Source organism: Castor canadensis, chromosome 9, assembly GCF_047511655.1.
Source record: "Castor canadensis chromosome 9, mCasCan1.hap1v2, whole genome shotgun sequence".
NCBI lineage: Eukaryota > Metazoa > Chordata > Mammalia > Rodentia > Castoridae > Castor > Castor canadensis.
Window position 1 is genome coordinate 105,678,751 of NC_133394.1, and position 22,032 is coordinate 105,700,782.

The following is a 22,032-nucleotide window of genomic DNA, read 5'->3' on the forward strand; positions in this document are numbered from 1 at the left end:
TTAGTTTTTAGGAGCTGGAAATGTGGTTGAAACGATAAATCTCATCTGCCTAGCAAGTGTGAGGCCCCGAGTTCTAAGTTCAGTACAACAAAAATAAATAAATAAATAAATAAAGTTAGTTTTAGGTTTATTGCTTCATCTTTCCTCCTCACACAATACACTAAATGTTTCAGTGTCTCTGATTTCATGATTGTAATCACTGTGGTTAGATTTAATTCATGCAAGCTTTTCCCACACCACACCATGCTTCTTCACAATCTGTTGTATTCCTCCAGAGTGCTTGTCAGTTAAGAGGGCTGATGTCTGTCTTCCGTGTTCCTGGACTCTAGATACCAGACATCCTCAGTGTCTTTACTCCTCATGGACAATCATTGAATGTCTCTGAGTGAAGACAAGGTGGAAAATATAAAATTAGAATTTAATTTTGTATGTGATGCACTCCTGAAAATTAACCATAACAAGTGTAAAAAAGTTTCAATTAGTTTCATCTTACTACAAGGTGAAAATGGAAACTGATCTGCTTGCCCATATTATATTCACCTTTGTCAAAAAGGAAATTATCTCATCAAAATTAAAGTTTAGTACTGCATAATTTACATCCTTGTTTTGTTTAAACTTTTGGGGATGTGAAAAGGAATATTTAATTTGAAGACATTTTTCCCCAAAGTATATACCAGAGAAAACATTTTGGAATTGTAAAAATAAATCGAATGCCATGCGTACTCTTCTCCCCTAATGTTTCTTTCTTCCTGATGTAAGCTCCATGAAAACAGTGACAAAGTCTCTCAGTAATACCTGTGCTGCTAAACTAAAGTTAACTGACTTAAAGGACAAATCATTCTGTTCTCTTATCTTTGTTTTGTTTCTTTGTTTTCTACAGGGGATAGAAGTGTTGGTTGTTGTCCCTATATAGTCCAGAATGGCCAGGAACTCTCCATCATCCCACCTCAATTTCCTAAATTCTGGAATTACAGTCATCATGCACCAGCACATCTGCTGGTACTCTAATCTCATTCAAAGGTTCAAAGTACACTGACTAGTGAATGAATAGGCACTTTGAAAACCATCTAAAACATGATATATAATTATGTACCATTAGTAAGACATATCAGAAAGTTTTACTTTCATTTTTAAACAGTTGACTTCAAGCCAGTTTCTCATTTTGTTTCATTTTTCTAATCTAGTTCTGGCTTGCATTCAGAACTCCCCTTGCCTTCCAGAAGGATCTTAGCATTTGGCTAAGCTTCAATAGTAGAAAGCAAGATATTGAACAGACCCCTCCTGCTTCTGAATACCTTTAAAGAACATGCTCAACCTACAAACCGACTACCACACAGTGTATTTTATTATCATAAACATCAGACACTTCTAACCAAACTGTGCATAACATTTTATAAGATGTATTAAAGAGTATAAATAAGTTCTCTCGATTTTTATGTAATATTTAAAAGTTTTAAAAGTTTTCTAAATTATTGCATAGATGTAGATACATTTTATACAATTCTTATATTATTTTGTAAAATTAATAGAGTATCTTCATTGTCTGGAGGAGAAATCTTAGAATAGAATTATTAGATAATTAATAATAATTTCTAGTTCTGGGCTTTTTTTTCTATGAGCATTCTATGTACATAATATTCCTGAAAGGTTGTGGAATTATTGATAGGAGTTTTATAAATCATTATTGTGCATTAAGTGTTTTCTGTAGACTATGAGTATTTCTTATGCATGTATAGTATATAATTTGAAAATATATTTAGGTGCTATGTTAATTAAAAAACATATGCCAAATATATATTATTACTATAATCATAATAATCTTGTCATTACATAACATATCATTTAATGAATATAAAATTTACTCTTAACTATGAAGTCACTCAAAATTATTTTCTCACTTTAAGAAGTCTTATGTGTAAAGAAACTAAAAAACTCTGAACCATCAATTTCATATAGAGAACCTCATACAAGAGGGAAAGGTCAAATCACTCAAGGGAAATAGGACATAAGTGAGCTTAACAAATTTGACTCTAAAAAATTATGTAGATGCATATATTAACAATTGAAGCACGTGATATTACAGATTGATCAGTAAAATTCTCAAAGTTGCCATTCTAACAAACATTTTTCACTGTCTTAGTCACAATCAGAATGTCTACAGTGGGGTTTTCTTCTGCAATAGCTGTATAGCTATGATAGTAACAGATTTTCAATAATCATTTATATTGATGAGGAGAGGAATCACATTAGAATGAATATATGAGTTTGGATGTGCTAATTTAGTAATGAAATATTGGGTCACAAAGCAAATCCAGCTTCCACTTACAATACTAATATTATCCACTATCATTCAATAATTATAGAGAAAAAGATGACATATGAAATGGTCACAGAGCAGGGGACAGGGTAGGGATAGAATGGTTTTATTTAAGGAAAGAATAAAAATGATGTAAAATGAAGAGTAAAATCAAAGAATCCACACACTGTAAAACAATATTAATGTGTGAAAAGCAAGAATGAAAAGTACGAATGAAGGATACTGATTAAACCTCCTAATGGAAATAACACCACTCTGATTCTAATTGGGATACAATTACATCTGCTGGTTACAGCACCTTCTCAGCATTAAACAGTGTTCTGATCCCACTCATCTCTCTTTGAAAAAAAAAAGACAATATAGTATCTTAGTTCATATTCATTGCTACTGACAATTTTTTCTCAACTTCAAATCTTGTGCCATTAAAAATTATTTTTTTGTTCTTAAAGATAATAGGAATAATGCACCAACTTCTCCATGTTTAGAGTGAATGTGGATGAGGATCTTTATCAGATGGATAAGAATCTTATGAAATCTATTTATACATTTAAGATATACCAAAGAAGGTACTATCTGGGAGACATTTTGTCTTCCAAGACAAAAACATAAATTCATAGAAAAATGATAGTTGTTTTAAGTCTGAAAGCTGTTGTCTCCTATTCAATCAGTGCTAAGAGCTGAGGTGAGTCTTACAGTTCTGTATTACAAAACAGTATAATTGTCAAAACAACACATCTGCAACAAGATCAATTTAGATATTATGGCTATATAAGAAGGTTATAATGATTAATAATAATACAATTAATTTATAACTTCAAGAGATAGTCATGCATCAATTCATTCAGTGCCATTCTTATTTAAAAAGAGATTTCCCCCAAACAACTTAGAAATTATAAAATGGACTTGTAAAAATCAAGGGGCTTGAATTGTTTCATTACGTGTGTGTGTGTGTGTGTGTGTGTGTGTGTGTGGTGTGTGTGTATGTTATACTTATTGCTTTTGTTTCTCTGCAGAGCCCTAACCAATATACTGGGCAAAAGGAATGGAGGGATTCCCTCTACTACCTTCACAACTTTTTAAATATAAAATATCTTAAAATGACAACTGTTTTTAAAATAAAGCTTAAAAATTGATAGTCAATTACACATCCATAAGTTTCACCTGACTTAACAGTTCTGGTCATTCTTAACTGTCAAGGTTTGAAAAAATATGAACATTTATTCTTTGCTGGTAAGACTTTAAAATGACATGAATCACTTTAGAGTAACACATCCTTTATGAATGGATTCGGCTTCAAATAACAAAACCCCAATTAAGAATAATTTAAAATTTATGAATTCATTCAGGACCTATGTGATGAACATTAACATATGCCACTCAGATATTCAACTTCAGGGATCTCATCTGCTATATTCTTAACTCCTTTGCCAAATTTCTTCTCCACACACTCTTCCTATAAGAAGGAATACAAGACTAAATTTCCTCCAATGGATGAATTTGCTCAACAAATCCTCTCTAAACTTTCTTAGAACTATACTAAAATCTGTAATTTCACTCAACTTTCCTTACTTCTTTCCATCCTGAAGTGTCAGACCTGAATCATAATCTGATGTCTCTCCCAGGCTCCCTTCCCAGTTTTTCTCATATGTTGTCTCACAAATTTTCTTTTAATGTTGTAGCAAATCCAGCATTGGAGCCTGCTTCTCACTAAACATAATCCAATGAAACTAAATAGCAGTTGTCTTACAGTGGCAATGGACATGCTTAAAATACAGACAGTGGTTTCCAAATACCACATTCTACTAAAATAAACAAAAGCTCAATAGAAAAGCAATTGATTCCATGTATGCAGTAATGAAGGTATAAGGAAAATTTGGTACAATTGGTCAAAATGCAGTGATTTACCATATACAAAAGAGAGCATTTCAAAAGCAGAGGGTTATTAACTTGGAGAAACTTCTATTGACCAAACTGTCACAATTTCATTGCAAACAATAATGTCAATAATAAATTATACCATATTGACTAATAAAGTTATTTATGAGTCCATAATATAACCAACTACACAAAAATCACAAAAAAGAGAAAAAAGGTTCTGTTTTAATAAAGAATGCCAGCTAACAAATGAAGCTGAATTGATAATATTAGAAACAGTCAAGTTATCATGAATGTAAAAATATTTGGTGAAAAATAAAGAAGAGATCCACTTCTTTCATAATGATATAAAGAAAGGCTATTGGTTTAAAAAAATGTAGAGATTCTTGAAATGATCCTAAGGGTATACTACAAAGAAACATCTATTCAAGAAAATCTACATTTTTAAGAAAAGTGAGCCCGTGGACTACTCCCAGCTTCCACCATCCAATCTCAGCAGGAGGGGAATTTCACATTGGATGTGTACAACCATAAGCATAGTTTCTTCTTCTGACTGCTACCAGTCAAAGAATTTTCTTCTAGAAAAAGCAAGACTTTGGCATTTATTATTTCTGCCCCCAAATATCTGTAACTGAAGATAAATTCTAGCAAAATGCAGTTGAGAGCTGAGGATTTCCTTCTCTTCCTAATCCCTGTTCATGAAATAGGACCTCAAACTTGAGCACAAGATTTTGAGAATATGGGGATCACAGTTACATTTGTTTGGACTCATAAAGCAGTGTTTCAATGCCAGTAGATGCAAATAAAGAAGATCCCAGACAGTCACCTGGCACTTGGTACTGAGTATATTTCTAAGTACAGCTTTTAAAGTGAAGTATCACTCAGAGAGAACAAGCCATTATCTAAGGCAACACCTCAGACTCAACACTGGCTCAGAGACTTTGCCTTGGGGACAAATCAGGGTATAAAACATATTGCTCCTAAATTTTTCTAGAAAGAACTGATAGAATTGGCACCAGAATTTGGAGAAGCTCACGTTTAAGAATTAGCTTAAAAATAATATAGGGTTTAGCAGTGAGTAAGTGTAAGAATAGATAGTAAGTGTGAGAATAGATTTGATGAAGACATGCTAAACTGTACGCTGTCCTTTTTGTGAGAGACAACGAGACATCTGGGAAGAGCTCCTGTTGGGTCATGACAAATGTCAAACACTGATATCATTAAGAGCTATTTCTTTTTGGGAACCAAAATTTGATTGAAGTAATTTGTCAAATAATTTATGCTCCAGGATATTTTTGGAAAAATAATAATCACCTAGAAATTGGAGGAACCTACTAGGGAAAGAGATGAAGAAAACCCTACCAAACCCACTGCTATACCAGAGTGACTGGGCCTACATAAACTTGTGCCTGCCTGAGGAGCAACATGCAAGGATCAACACAGAAGGTTGGTGCAAAGACTTCATTAAAAGTATCCAGCAAGTGTTGGTTTTGTTTTATTTTTGACACAAGATCTGTCCTTGTAGGCAGGCTGACCTTGAACTCACACTTCTCTTGCCCTAGCATCCTGAATGCTAGAATTATAGATGTGCAACACCATGTATGGCAAGCCAGTTTTTAAATAAATAAACAAATAGCAATAATAGATTCTGGAGGAGGGATCATTACCCACATTGCTACTATATATTATATAAAATATCTTATATCCCACAAAAATGAGGAGATGTATACAAACAGGAAAATGTGTTCTAAGAAATAGACATTTTTAAAAATCAGGCAAAAGAAACTGTTTGTAAAAAGGAGCACATGTTTGGTTTATCACAAAAAAGATTTCAAATTGCAGACTGAAAATGTAGGGAATTAATGACAGCCAGCATTTTCCTGCAACTCCATGAATCTGAAATAAAATGTGAGTTATTTGGCTGCAGGGAGTGGTGGGTGGCATGGAAAAACAAGGGAGAGCAACAATAAATAGTACATAGTTGAGAGCAGATGAGATTCAGAAATATTGAACTTTAGATTTATAAAAGACACATGAGCCATAACATTGAGCACAAGGCAAAATGATAGGGAAGGAAATTGTGCCATAGTAGGAATGCAAGAAAAAGAGAAAAGGAAATTTCAAGGAGCCTCAAAGTTTCACAAATTGGCACTTGGCAAAAATATAGTTTGAGAGGAGAGATTTGTGTCCCACACAGCAAGCAGACAATGCAGAAGTGACATCCTGCACTTCCTAGCTTGCTCACTAGTGCTCTTTGGGGGAATTAATTTAGTAGAGTCTCTCAGCCAGGAAGAGCAAGAAGCCTTGCATTTTTATATCTCAGTACCCCAAAAACCTCCTTCTGTGCATTAGCAAAACAAGCAACAACCTCAATTATTGTGTGGACCCAGAAAACTTATTATGGATTGGATTCAGATTCACAGAAATAGGTCTACTAGGGTGGGAAGTGTGAACCACAAAGGGTGATTACATTGGGAGATGTGCAGTCCAAACTCTGGTAAGAGAAGAAAAACCAGCTGTATGTAAATATGAACAGGGATGCTGAGACAGAGAACAGCATAGCAAGGAGATACTAAGCTGGCCAAACTCTCAGAGGGCCAGAGAGATTTGGTGGAAGACAGCCACTTGGGATTTACCTGCACCAAACCCATACAGGCAGAATAGCTCTGGTGTGAGGGGAAATCCAAACAGGAGTCCATGGGCTAAACTGTTGTGAACAGTTTGAGGGCAGATCCTAGACTCGTGATGTTGGCAACTCTTAGATTCCTGATGTTGGCAGGCCTTCATACAGCAAAATAATGACAAATTCAGTTTAGCATGATAGGCAAGGGAGAACTAGTCTGCAAATATCACTTTCTGGTCTAACTTCTTTAGACTTCAGAAAGAATTAAAAAACAATAAACTAATGATGAACCTCAAGGTCTCAGAATAATAAGAAGCCAAACATCAAATTAGCAGATAGAAAGAAATAATGATGATCAGGGAAACAATGGATTAATTAGAGATTAAAAGAACAATATACTTTGAAAAGGTAATCAAGAGTAACAAACCCCTAAAACACAAACCAAAAGCAAGAGAAAGAAGAGCCAAATTCTTGAATTAGAGATGAAAAGGGATCATTACAACAAATAACACTGATAATCAGAGGACCATTAGGGATTATTTTGAAAATTTATATCACAAAAAAATTAAAAATCTGGAAGAAAGGTTAAATAGTTAAATTTTTACATATGTCCTAAAAAAATTGACTGAAAAGCCTATACACAATTTAAATGAGTCTATGAGAAGTGAGGTTGAAACAATAATAAAGAAAAGCTTAGGACTGGATGCATGAATTTATGCTGCATTCTACCAGACCTTTATAGAAGAACTAACAACAATGCACCTCAAACTATTCAACTGAAGGGAAAAATATGGAAGATTTTCAAACTCATTCTATGCAGTTATGTTACCCTGATACCAAAACCAGATAAAGAAACAGCCAAGCATAACACTGTAGATCATTTTCCCTGATGAACATAGATAAAAAAATTCCCAATAAAATACTTTCAACACAAATTCAACATTACATTAAAAGGACAATACACCATTAGTAAGTTGGTTTCATTCCAGGGATGCAAGGATCGTCCAAATTATGCAAATCAATAAATGTAATGCAACACAAAAATTGAATGAAACAACTCACATGATTATCTTAATAGATGTAGAAAAAGACTTTGCCAAAATTCAATGTTCCTTTATGTTAAAGCAATGGAATCTAGGACTAGATCACACACCAACATATAAAGGCCACATATAACAAACTTATAGCCAGTATTATATCAAATGGGGAAAATCTGAACTGAAAGCCTTTGCCCTAAAACCAGGAATGAAACAAGGGCATCTAGTCTCTCCATTTTTATTTAATATACTGCAAAGATATTTACCTCATGGAAACCAGGAAGCACAGAGAGAGAGAGAGAGAAGAGAGAGGGAGAGATAGAGACAGAGATACAGAGAGCATTCAAAGGACTGGGGGCCCAATATCTCCTTCAAAGCCATGCTTCCAGTAACCTAGTTTCTTTCAGTAGGCTCAACCTCCCAGAGGTTCCAAAATTCCCAAAATCTCCACATACTGACCAGCAAGCTTTTAACACATGGCCTTTGGGGGACACTTAAGATCCAAATTACAACACTTAGCAGTTCAAATTTGGATGCATTATAGGTAATCAAAATATTATTTTATCATTTTCTGTTCTGTGAATATATATTTTATGTCTTAAAACAGCACTTAAGGGATGCAATTGTTTTAAGGCAATAAATTTTTCTGAATTTCCCTAGTGGAATAATCATAGCACCTCATCTTTGAGGTGCTTCCCAATTCATTGCCAGAAATCCTGTAGTAAGTTAAGCTTATGTCCACATACTAAACTGGTGCTTATTAGGTAGCTGTGTAGGTTAGGGCCTTTGGGAAGTAATAAAAGAAGCAGACTTGTAAAACCTGAGCACAATTTTTGTAAGACTTTTGGTAGCTCATGCACTTGATAGAGAATGTAAGTAGGCTCTTAGGAACCAATACAATATGTATAGATAATCTTTTTTTATTATCAGCTATTATTTGATAGAAGTAGAGGCATGTCCATTATGTTTACTTATATAAAAGATGTAAAGAAATGTATAAGGAATGGTTTGTTATATACCATAATCTAGAGATTACTTGTCAGAAATTTAATGGTTTGGATTTGTTGCTTAACTTCTTTCAAGTTATACTATGTATTTATTGTAACAAATTATATAAATGATTCAAGAATTATATAAATAGCATGTGATGCATATACAAGAATTTCCATTTATTAAATAAAAAGGAAGATATTCAGTAACATGTACATAATAGATGGATTTCTTTATCTTTATCATATACATATATGCACATATATTTGAAAGTAGATTTCAGCAGAAGTAATGTACTTGTAGATAATTAATGAAAAGAAATTAAATGTATTTAAATGTTTATCAACTATACAAGTGTTTTATCTGTGTATAAATATACACACATACATATACACACATTTATATATATATATATATATATATATATGTATATAAAATTCCTTAATCAATAGACATCAAGATAGTTCTTTCATTTTGCATCCACAACCAATTTGCAATAAATATCCTAATCACATGTGTCTGAGGATGGAATTTATATACATGCACACATATACACATTCAAAGCAATAGGATTTTTAGAAATTAAGATCCACTAAGAATTTGATAGTACAAATATGTGTATACTTAAATTTTTTAAGTATTTGTAGTACATACATTGAAATTAGGGAAATTTGTTAAAAATTCTAAATATAAATCAGTATAAATATTTTAAACTACCCACATATACTGTTTAGTAATCTCCATTTCCTCAAGAGTTGGTAAGGTTGAACAAATTTTTATATATTTCACTGTGAAAGTGGTTTCATTTATTTTGAATTATATCTATTATCTGCTTTCCTCAGGTTAATTATTTTGCATCAATTAAAGGAACAAGGAGGACATCCAAGATGGATTTTAGGGTAGGGAAATGTACCACCAGTACATTAGGTACACATAAAATTCAAGGACTGACCCTTAAAACAGTCTTTAGTTGCATCTATAGCCAGAAAACTCTGAGCACTGCACAGCCAACAGGCATGTCTGCCCTGGGGGAAAAAAAAAAAAAACTGGCCATTTCTCCTATTTTTTTTTATTCTTTCAATAAGCAGAAGATAGAGCATCAACCAGAATCAAACTTTGTGATATCCTGGACCTCTAACCCCTGGAAAGCCTCCTTCCCAAGCACACTGAACCCAGTCCCAGGAAGTGTCTGCCTTGAGAAAAGCAGCATGCTATTTCTTTCTGCCAGCTGGCAGAAAGCTGCCTGCATAAACCTAGAGACCCAACAGGTGAGCAAAAAGCACCACACAGGACTCTCCTAATAACCCCCCAGGAACATAATCCAGTGCAGTCCCTGGGAAGATTGTACCCCTCCCCCCAACAAAACTGAAAAGAATAAACAGTGAATTGTAATCTAACACTGACAGATGGACAGCGGGGTTGGGGTAGAACACTAAACTTGCCCCAAGGAATGGGGTGGGGCAAGGAGCCAAACTCTTAGTGAATGAAGGCAGGAAAAGGAACAGAATGAGAGCAGGGATGGAGCAAAAAGCCAACCTCCCAAACCAGAGCCTTGGTGGATCAGTAGCTAGTCTGATGAGACTGAGGGTTATACACAAAACTGAATTTTTCCACCTTGCAGGAAGAGGAGTTGACCAGTCAGAGGTGCAGCAGTAGGGCAGTGCAGCTCTGCCTGATGAAAGCAACAGAACTGACCACCTTGTACTAACTGGCATTGTATCACCTTTGGTCTTAATTGCAGCCTGCCTCTGAAAATAAAAAGTCCCTTTAGTCAAAAATAAACACAGTGGAAGATAACTCCAGCAGATCTGAACAAGTGGAAGACAGAATCTCAGAGCTCAATGATAAAATAGAAATTTAAGAAAAAACAGAAGAACTCTTAATCAAACAATTCAAGAACTGTGAAAGGACTATGCAAGAATTCAGAAACACCATCAAAAGACCAAACTTGAGAATCATGGGCATTGAAGAAGGAAAAGAGGTGCAAGCCAAAGTGATACATAATCTATTCAATAAAAAATAACAGAAAATTGCCTAAACCTTGAGAAATATTTCCCCATTCAGGTACAAGAAGCCTCCAGGACACCAAGCAGACATAATCAAAATAGAACCTCTCCCAGCAAGTTATCATTAAAACAACTAGCACAGAAAACAGAGAAGGAATATTGAAGACTATAAGTGAGAAAAATCAAATAATCTATGAAGGTAACCTCATAAAAATAATAGCAGATTTCTCAATAGATGGCATGGAGTGAGGTATTCCAGGCACTGAATGAAAATAATTTCAGATGTAGGATACTCTACCCAGCAAAGCTATGATTCAAAATTGATGGAGGAATAAAAGTCTTCCATGATAAACAGAAACTAAAATAATATATGACCACCAAGCCACCACAACAGAAGATTCTACAAGGATTTGTGCACACAGGAGATGAAGGCAAACAAAACCACAAGAGGATGGGAAGTATTAAACTGCAGAAGAAAAGATAAGTAATCAGAGAGTAACACTGATTCAGTTGCACACAGTCAAATCCTTAAAAAATAAAAACAATTAAATGTCAGGATTCACCACATACCTATCAATATTAATGCTGAATGTCAATGGACTCAATTCCCTTGTCAAAAGATTGAATTAAAAAGGAAGATCCAACAATCTGTTTTTTAAAAGATACCCACAATATTGACACTAGAGTGAAAGGCTGAAAGAAGATTTACCAAGCTAATGGCCCACTAAAATAGGCAGAAGTAGCAATATTTATATCAGACAATGTAGACTTCAAACTTACATTGCTCAAACAAGGTAAAGAAGGTCACTTCATACTAATAAAAGAGGCAATGCATCAAAAGGAATAACAACTATCAACCTATATGCACCCAATGTTAGTGTACACATTGCATACATACACTAAAAGATTTTAAAGCACATATAGACCTCAAACAGTGGTAGGGGGAGACTTTAATACTCCTCTGGGAATAGGGGGATCATCCAATAGATAGGTCACCCAGACAAAAATCAACAAAGAAACCCTAGACCTATTGATACCATAGATCAAATGTACCTAACTGATGTCTACAGAATATTTCACCCTGCAACAGCACAACACACATTCTTCTCAACAGCCCTTGGAACTTTACCAAAATAGACCATATTTGAGGACAAAAAGCAAGTCTCAACAAATATAAGAAAACTGAAATATCCCCTTCCATTCTATTTTATCACAATGCAATAAAACTAGAACTCAACAACTAAAACAGCAGCAGAAAATATGCAAATGTTGGAGGCTGAATAACACATTGCTTAATGATAAGTGAGTCATAGAAGAAGTAAGAGAGGAAATCAAAAAGTTCCTGGAATTTAATGAAAATGAAAACACAACCTATCAGAACATATGTGACATGGCAAAGGCAGTCCTAAGAGGAAAGTTTATAGCCATTAGTGCATATATTAAAAAGACAGAAAGATCTCAAATAAAAGGTCTAATGCTACATCTCAAACTCATAGAAAAATAAGAAAAAGCAAAACCCAAAACAAGCAGAAGGAGAGAAATAATAAAAATAAGGGCTGAAATTAATTAAATAGATGTCAAAAAAAAAAACTATCCAAAGAATCAACTAAAGAAAAAGATGATTCTTTGAACAAATAAACAATTATTGACAAGCCCCTAGCAAATCTGAGTAAAATGAGGAGGGAACGACCCAAATTAGTAAAATCAGAAACACAAAAAAGAAGGTAAAAACAAACACCAAGGAAATCTAGGGAATCATCAGAGACTATTTTGAGAACCTATATTCAAATAAATTGGAAAATCTTGAAGAAAAGGACAAATTTTTAGATACTTATGACCAACCAAAACTGAAAAGGGAGAATATAAACCATCTGAACAGATCCATAACATTTAATGAAATTGAAACAGCAATAAAGCATCACCCAAATAGTAAAAAGCCAGGACCTGATGGATTCTCTCCTGAATTCTACCAGATTTTAAAAAAAAGAACTAAGACCAACTCTCCTTAAACTTTTCTACAAATAGAAAGGGAAGAACACTGCCTAACTCATTCTATGAAGCCAGTACTACACTCAGCCCAAAACCAGACAATGACACCTCCAAAACGGAGAACTACATGCCAATCTCCTTAAGGAACATCAATGCAAAAATCCTCAGTAAAATAATGGCAAAACAAATCCAACAACATATCAGAAAGATCATTCACCGTGACCAATTCAGCTTTATCCCAGGAATGAAGAGATGATTCACCACATACAAATTATTAAATGTAATACAGCACATTAATAGAAGCAAAGACAAAAACCACCTGATCATCTCAATAGATGCAGAGAAGGCCTTGACAAAATCCAACACCACTTCATGCTAAAAGCTCTTATAAAGGCTGTATATGACAAACCTATAGCCAACTTCGTACTTGATGGGGGAAAAACTGAAATCATTTTGCAAAAAGTCAGGAATGAGACAAGGGTTCCCATCCTTCCAACTCCAATTCAACATAGTCCTGGAATTTCTACCCAGAGCAATAAGGCAAGAAGAGGAAATTAAAGGAATACAAAATAGGTAAACAAGTAGTCAAACTATCACTATTTTCACAGATGACATGATCTTATACTTTAAAGATCCTAAAAACTCCACCCCAATACTTCTAAACAATATAAACAGCTTCAGCAAAGTAGCAGGGTACAAATTACAAAAATCATAAGCCTATCTACATACCAACAACAGATTAGGAAAGAATAAAGGAAAATAATTCCATTTACAGTAGCCTCAAAAAAAAAATCAAATACTTAGGAATACACTTAACAATGTAAATGACCTCTACAAGGAGAACTACAAACTATTGAAGAAACAGATTGAAAAAGGCTACAGAAGGTGGAAAGATCTCCCATGTTTATGAATTGCCCGAATCAACATAATAAAAATGACTATACTACCAAAAGCAATCTACATATTCAATGGAATTCCCTTCAAAATCCCAATTACATTCATCACAGAGATTAAAAAATCCACCCTAAAGTTCATTTGAAAACACAAAAGACTGAGAATTACCATGGCAATGCCAAGCAAAAAAAACAATGCTTCAGGTATCACAATACCCAATTTCAAACTATACTATAGAGCCATAGCAACAAAAACAGCATAATACTGGCACAAAAACATATATGAAGACCAGTGAAAAAAATAGAGGACCCAGATATGAATCCAGGCAGCTATGCCCACATAATTTTGACAACGTTTCCAAAAACACATGATGGAGAGAAGGCAAACAGCCTTTTCAAAAAATGTTGCTGGGAAAAATGGTTATCTGAATGCAGAAAACTGAAACTACATCCATGCCTATCACTGTGTACTAGTATCAACTCAAAGTGGATTAAATTCCTTAATATCAGACCCAAACCCTTGAAGTTAGTACTGGAAAGAACAGGAAATACACTGGAAGCAACAGGTATAGGCAAGGACTTCCTCAGTAGAACCCAAGTGACTCAGTAAATAAGAGAAAGGATTGACAAATGGAACTACGTGAACTTAAAAGTCTTCTGCACAACAAAAGTTATGGTCCTAAATTGAAGAGACCACCCACAGAATGGGAGGAAATCTTTGCTACATCAGACAAGGAACTGATAACCAGAATATATAGGTAGCTCAAAAAACTACATTCCCCCAAAATCAGTGAGCCAATAAAGAAGTGGGCAACTGAACTAAAGAGAAATTTTTCAAAGGAAGAAGTCAAAATGTCCAAAAACACATTAAAAAATATTCACCATCCCTGACCATATAGGAAAGCAAATGAAAACCACGCTAAGAGTCCACCTCACTCCTGTTAGAATAGATATCATCAAGAACACCACCAACAACAAATGTTGGCAAATATGCAGGGAAAAAGGAACCCTCATACACTGCTGGTGGGAACATAAGCTAGTACAACCACTTTGGAAAACAAAATTTTAAAATAAAACAATATTTTAAAAAATTAAAAATATACCTCCCATATGGTCTAGAATTACCACTCTTAGCGATATGCCAGAAAGAATATGACTCAGTTTACTACAAAGCCACTTGTGCACCCATGTTTACTGCAGCACTGTTCACAATAGCCAAGCTATGGAAAACACCAACATGCCCCACTTCTGATGAATAGATTAACAAAATGTGATATTTATACACAATGGAATTTTATTCAACCACAAAGAAGAACGAAATTTTGTGATTTGCAGAAAACTGGATGGAACTGGAAACCATAATCTTAAGTGAAGTTAGTCATGATCAAAAGGCCAAAAATCATGTGATCTCCCTCATATGCAGATTATAGACCTAAAACAAAAGCAGTAATATTATTGGACATGGGTCATACACTAAGGGGACAGCATGCACGGGAGGATTAGGGAAAAGGAAGGAACCAAAAATTTGAATGTGGTTGATGTGTCACTGTATAGGTGTGAATATAGTAATCTTAAACTGGCAGAAGCCACTATGGGAACAGGACTAGGAAGTAATGAAGAGATCTGGTAGAGATGAACCAACTTGGATTGTAATACATATATACATGGAAACAGCACAGGGTATCTCCTTGTATAGCTGTCTTCATCTCAAATTAACAAAAATTCTATGTTTTTCTTTTTTATCTTACATGTTTTTTCATCAACAAAACCAGAGATCAAGAGGACAGAACAAGTTCTGCCCACAGGCAGGGGGTGGTGGTGGGAAGGTTTCCCAAATAATGTATACACATGTAAGTAAATGTAAAGATGATAAAATAAAATTTAAAAAATAAATAAAATTAAAGAAACCAACTCTTGTAATATTGCTCATATTGATTCTCTCAGTCTTATCTTCTCATCATGCATTTTCTACTTATTCATGTTGTCTAAATTATATTTATATAATTATATATTATAATATATAATTTAAAGCATTGAAATATATCTACATTTAGATACGTTAAATATGTTTTTATGGCTTTCCTCTTTCTTTCTTGATATATGGCTTCATTTGCTGAATTGCACATTTATGTCCATAAAATTTGCACAGATTTTGCATTGTCTATGTTATGACCATATTTCAATGTTACACATACCTCCTCATGAACATTAGTTACAGTATTAATCAGAATCAGAGAGAAATTGATTAACATTTCAGATTAAATTATCTGGTAAGGTTCTGGAACAATCATGTTACATATTCTCAATTCAAAACAAGAAATATAATTTGAATAATAAATTTAGAATGATAGTTATATGAATTATATCATACCTCAGTTTATCCTCTGTTTACTCCCTAATAATCTGTCATAAAGATTTCTCCATTAGCATCCAAATTATTTATTCTCCCAGTTTCATTTCTAGCTTATCATTCAGTTGTCTCCATATTAATCTTTCTAAATTCAAATTCTGATCACATCACTCTCCTGTTGATAATGTTATATAAAAGTCTTGATTTAGTAACTAGACATGACTGCTTTATGAAATTGTACCTACATTTTGTAGTCTTTTTGTCCTCATCAATGTGAGCCCTGAACCTAGGCTTCTTTTGTAGCAGGTTGTGTCCTAAAGACAGCCCTATCCTCAATACTTAGATTTTGTCTAAAAAGTGAAATGGTGTATAGTAGTGGGGATAGTGGGCACCCTTGTTTCATTTCTGATTTTAGGGGGAATGGTTTCAGTTTTTCACCACTAAGTATGATGCTGGCTGTAAGTTTATCATAAATAGCCTTTACAATATTGGGGTACATTCCTTCTATTCCTAGTTTTCTTAGAGCTTTTACCATGAAGTGGTGTTGGATCTTGTCAAAGGCTTTTTCTGCATCTATTAAGAGGATCAAGTGGTTTTTGTCTTTGCTTCTATTGATGTGCTGTATTACATTTATAGATTTGCATATGTTGAACCATCCCTGCATCCCTGGTAGGAAGCCAACTTAGTCATGGTGGATGATCTTTCTGATGTGTTGTTAGATTCGGTTTCCCATTATTTTAGTAAGGATTTTTGCATTGATATTCATTAAGGAGATTGGCCTACAATTCTCCTTTTTGGAAGTGTCTTTTCTGGTTTGTGGATGAGAGTAATACTGGCTTCATAGAATGAGTTAGGCAGTATTCCTTCCTTTTCTATTTCATGGAACAGTTTAAGGAGAGTTGGTATTAATTCTTCTTTAAACGTCTGATAGAATTTAGCACTGAATCCATCAGGTCCTGGACATTTCTTTTTTGGGAGACTCTTTTTTTTTTTTTTTTTTTTTTTTTTAGAATATAAGTTTTTTAATTTTTATAAATAACTTATCTGTTACAAAGATAGTTTACCCAGCTAAATCACAAAACCATTAACTCAAGATATCCAAATTACGTTTTATTAATAAAACAAGTAAAAACTGATTTGTCAATCTTCACATAGAACTGCAGATGAAGCTGAAAAACAAGGCCTACTTTTAAAACAAAATGCATCAAATATAAGGGCTTTGGGTTTATTGTCTAGTTAACTAGGATTTCGTATTTCTTTCCATATACATAATGCCAAGCCTGAAACCAAGGCTCTGACATTCACAGATACGTCCGTAGTAATTCTGCTTATTTAAAACACAGCCACTTGCAAACATTTACTGTGGTGACAGTCTATATTATTGGCTCTTTTGCTGTATTTCAGCACTTCCCTCAGCTTTGGGAGACTCTTGATTGCTGCTTCAATTTCTTTTTGTGTTATAGATATATTCAGGTGATTAATATCTTCTTGGTTCAGTTTTGGGTGGTTGTGAGTTTCTAGAAATCTGTCCATTTCTTCAAGATTTTCAAATTTATTAGAGTATAGGTTCTCAAAGTAGTTGCTGATGATTTCCTGGGTTTCCGTGGTGTTTGTTGTTATCTCCCACTTTGTATTTCTGATTTTAGTGATTTGGGTTTTTTCTTTCCTCATTTTGACAGGGGTTTGACAGGGGTCTGTCAACCTTATTTATTTTTTCAAAAACCAGCTTTTTGTTTCATTGATTCTTTGTATGGTTTGTTTGGTTTCTATTTCATTGATTTCAGCCCTTATTTTAATTATTTCTCTCCTGCTGCTTGCTTTGGGATATGCTTGTTCTTGTTTTTTTAGGAGTATGAGCTGTAGTATTAGGTAATTGATTTGAGATCTTTCTGTCCTTTTAATATATACACTTATGGCTATAAACTTTCCTCTTATGACTGCCTTTGCTGTGTCCCATAGGTTCTGGTAGGTCATGTTTTCATATTCATTAACTTCCAAGAACCTTTTAATTTCCTCTTTTATTTCATCAATGACCCATTCATCGTTGAGCAATGTGTTGTTTAGCTTCCAATTCTTTACATGTTTTTTACTGCTGTTTTTGTTGTTGATTTCTAGTTTTAATGTGTTGTGGTCAGATAGAATGCATGTGATTATTTTTATATTCTTATATTTGCTGAGGTTTGCTTTGTGCCCTAAGATATGATCAATTTTTGAGAAGGTTCCATGGGCTGCTGAGTAGAATGTACTGGAATTCCTAGCCAGAGCAATTAGGCAAGAAGAAGAAATAAAAGGAATACAAATAGGTAAAGAAATTGTCAAAATATCCTTATTTGCAGATGATGAGATCCTATACCTTAAAGACCCAAAAAACTCCACTCAAAAACTCTTAGACACCATAAACAGCTATAGTAAGGTGGCAGGATACAAAATGAACCTACAAAAATCATTAGCTTTTCTACACACCACTAACGAACAAACTGAGAAGTAATATATGGAAACAATTCCATTCACAATACTCCCCCAAAAAATCAAATACCTAGAAGTAAATTTAACAAAAGATGTGAATGAACTCTACAAGAAGAATTACAAACTCCTGAAGAAAGAGATGGAGGAAGATTACAGAAGATGGAAAGACCTCCCATGCTCATGGACTGGTAGAATCAACATAGTAAAAATGGTTATACTACCAAAAGCAATCTACATGTTTAATGCAATTCCCATAAAAATCCCAATGACTTTCATCCCAGAGATAGAAAAATCTACTCTAAAATTCATTTTGAAACACAAGATCTGCAAGTAGCCATGGCAATACTCAGCAAAAAAAGCAATGCTGGAGGTATCATAGTACCCGACTTCAAACTATATTACAAAGCAATAGCAATAAAAGCAGCATGGTACTGGCATAAAAACAGACACGAAGACCAGTGGAACAGAATAGAAGATCCAGATATGAATCCACACAACTATACCCACTTCATTTTTGACAGAGGTGCCAAAAATATACAGTGGGGAAAAGATAGCCTCTTCAACAAATGTTGCTGGGAAAAGTGGTTATCCATATGCAAGAAACTGAAACTAGATCCATGTCTATCACCCTGTACTAGTATCAACTCAAAATGGATCAAGGACCTAAATATCAGACCTGAAATTCTGAAGTTACTAAAGGAAGGAGCAGGAAACACTTTGGAACAAATAGATATAGGCCAAGACTTCCTTAATAGAACCCCAGAAGCCCAGCAACTAAGAGAAAGGCTGGACAAATGAGACATCATAAAATTAAAAAGCTTCTGCACAAGAAAAGAAATGGTCTCTAAACTGAAGACACCACCCACAGCAAGAAAATATTTGCCAGCTATACATCAGACAAGGGACTGATAACCAGAATATACAGGGAACTTAAGAAACTAAATTGTCCTAAAATCAATGAACCAATTAAAAAATGGGCAACTGAACTTAATAGAACTTTCTCAAAAGAAGAAATTCAAATGGTCAAAAAACACATGAAAAAATGCTCACCATCTCTACCCATAAAGGAAAAGCAAATCAAAAACACATTAAGATTCCACCTCACCCCTTTAGAATAGCCATCATCAAAAACACCACCAACAACATGTGTTGGCAAGGATGTGGGGAAAAAGGAACCCTAATCCACTGCTGGTGGGAATGCAAGCTGGTACAATCACTCTGGAAAAAAATTTACAGACTCCTTAAAAATCTAAACATTGACCTGCCATATGATCCAGCAATCCCACTCCTGGTGATATACCCAAAGAAATACAAAACAGATTACTCCAGAGGCACCTGTACACCCTTGTTTATTGTGCCACTATTCACAATAGCCAAGTTATGGAAACAACCAAGATGCCCCACTATTGATGAATGGATCAAGAAAATGTGGTACTTGCATACAATGGAATTTTACTCAGCCATGAAGAAGAATGAAATCTTATCATTTGAAGGTAAATGGATGGAACTAGAGAACATCATTCTGAGTGAGGTCAGCCAATCTCAGAAGACCAAAAGTCATATGTTCTCCTTCATATGTGGACTTTAGATCTAGGGCAAATGCAGCAATGTGGTTGGACTTGGATCACATGATAAGGGGAGAGCACATTTGGGTGACACAGAAATAGGCAGAAAACCCAAAACACAAAAGCATTTGATGTCCCCACTCCAGAGGAGCTAATAGAGAAACCTTAAAGCAACAGAGGTTATCATGAGAAGGGGATCCATAACCAGGGTAAAGATCAGTTAGAGATGAATCAGCATGGGTCATAACACGTGTACACAAATAATGCTAGGAATATTTCTGTATAGCTATCCTCAACTCAACTAGCAAAAACTCTTTGTCTTCCTTATTAGGCTTGTCTCTTCAACAAAACTAGTGATAAAGGCAGAACAGGACCTGCCTGGAATTGAGGAGGAAGCGGGAAGAGGGTCGGAGGGGGTAGAAATGACCCAAACAATGTATTCACATGTGAATAAAAGATAAAAAAAAGTTTAAAAAAAAGTGAAATGGTGCCAACCTCAAAAGGGAAGATATCATTGTAGCCAAAAGTCTCTGTGTGTGCATTTGTGTGTGTGAGTGTGTGTGTGTGTGTGTGTGTGTGTGTGTGTGTTTGTGTGTGTGTGTGTTATCATTGATGAAAGCTAGAGCTTTACACATACTCAACAAGCACTCTGCCTACACAGCAGAGTCACATCTCCAGCCCTGGAGATATTCATTGAACAAACACTGTTCAATTTTCTAACTCAAGTTCTTTCATCAAACGTATGATTGAAAATAGTTATTCTAGAACAGCCCTGCTAGGATGAATCAGTAGCAAAACAAATCAACAATTAACTTAGTAAATTGATCAAATAGAAAGATTCTGTCATTATTCCGTATTTAACATTACATCCTATCTTCTAGGTACAATAGTTATCTTCTTTCTGTAGGTGGTAAGCTGCACTTTCTGGTTCTAAAGAAGAAGATCAGATTATATGTCAAAAAACCTCTGGTTTGGAATTTAAAAAATCATGTTTTTTGTACAGAAAGAGATACCAGATTTCTTATTTACTATAATTACAGTATATGAATGTGGGCTTCCTAAAAGCATTATCAAAATGTTTATAATATGTTTTAAGCAGAAATAAGTTCCTTGAATGAAAGTGTGGCACCTTCATTTTTGCTAGACTGATGCTTACAGTAAAACCTGAAGAATAATAATGTTTTAAAATACTTGCTAAAAATTATGTGAATAGAAGACTGAAGTAGTATACCATTTTGTAACAACTGAGATTGAATTCAGACACTAAACAAGACCTTTCCGTTCACTCTGATAACACCGTAGCTCTTAAACAAGTTTTGAAAAACTATTAATAATCTTGAGTTACTTAATCAGTCACTTAAATAATTTCTTACCACAGCAAAATGGTGGCAATAGAGTATTGAATCCCATTGTAAGCTTGGCTGCTATCAGTGTAAATTGAAAACACAACAAAGACAGGACAACATTGATGACTTAAACTAATTTGGTTTATCACATAGGTAGGTAGATTTTCAAATCCAGATTGGGAATTTTTTGAAGAAGCAGACCAGGAATTGAGTCAGATTGTTATACTTATGTGTTCACTATGTCATGCATTGTATTAAGAGTTTATACATTTATACAATGTATTGATTTTAACCTAACAACTATCACATGACATATGTGATAGCCACTACAATTAATTCCTAGTTGAGATTTAAAAAAAGGTAGCTCTAACTAGTTAGACAACTTCCTCAAAGACATTCACAAAGCTAAAATATAAAACTATGTCTGTCTGATTTTAATACTTGTACTTCAAATACAGTTATACAATACTATAACGTAGAGAGAGTGTGTGTATTTGTGAGTGTTTGTGTTGTTACTAGATTTGGCTTTCTTTCCATGTAAGATGTATTATAATATTCTTTATCAAAAGATGAAC

At 34.3% G+C, this 22,032-nt stretch overlaps 1 protein-coding gene across 1 annotated transcript in view; it reads right to left on the reverse strand.

Annotated features, from left to right (window-relative positions):
* Window positions 1-343: 343 nt before the first annotated feature.
* Window positions 344-22,032, reverse strand: part of Adgrl3 (adhesion G protein-coupled receptor L3) — a 1,316,738-nt gene continuing 1,295,049 nt past the window's right edge. The window contains exon 27 of the mRNA XM_074042162.1: window positions 344-381. Within this exon, the coding sequence (XP_073898263.1) occupies window positions 359-381 (23 nt within the window). The 3' untranslated portion in view covers window positions 344-358. The remainder of the gene's footprint in view (window positions 382-22,032) is intronic.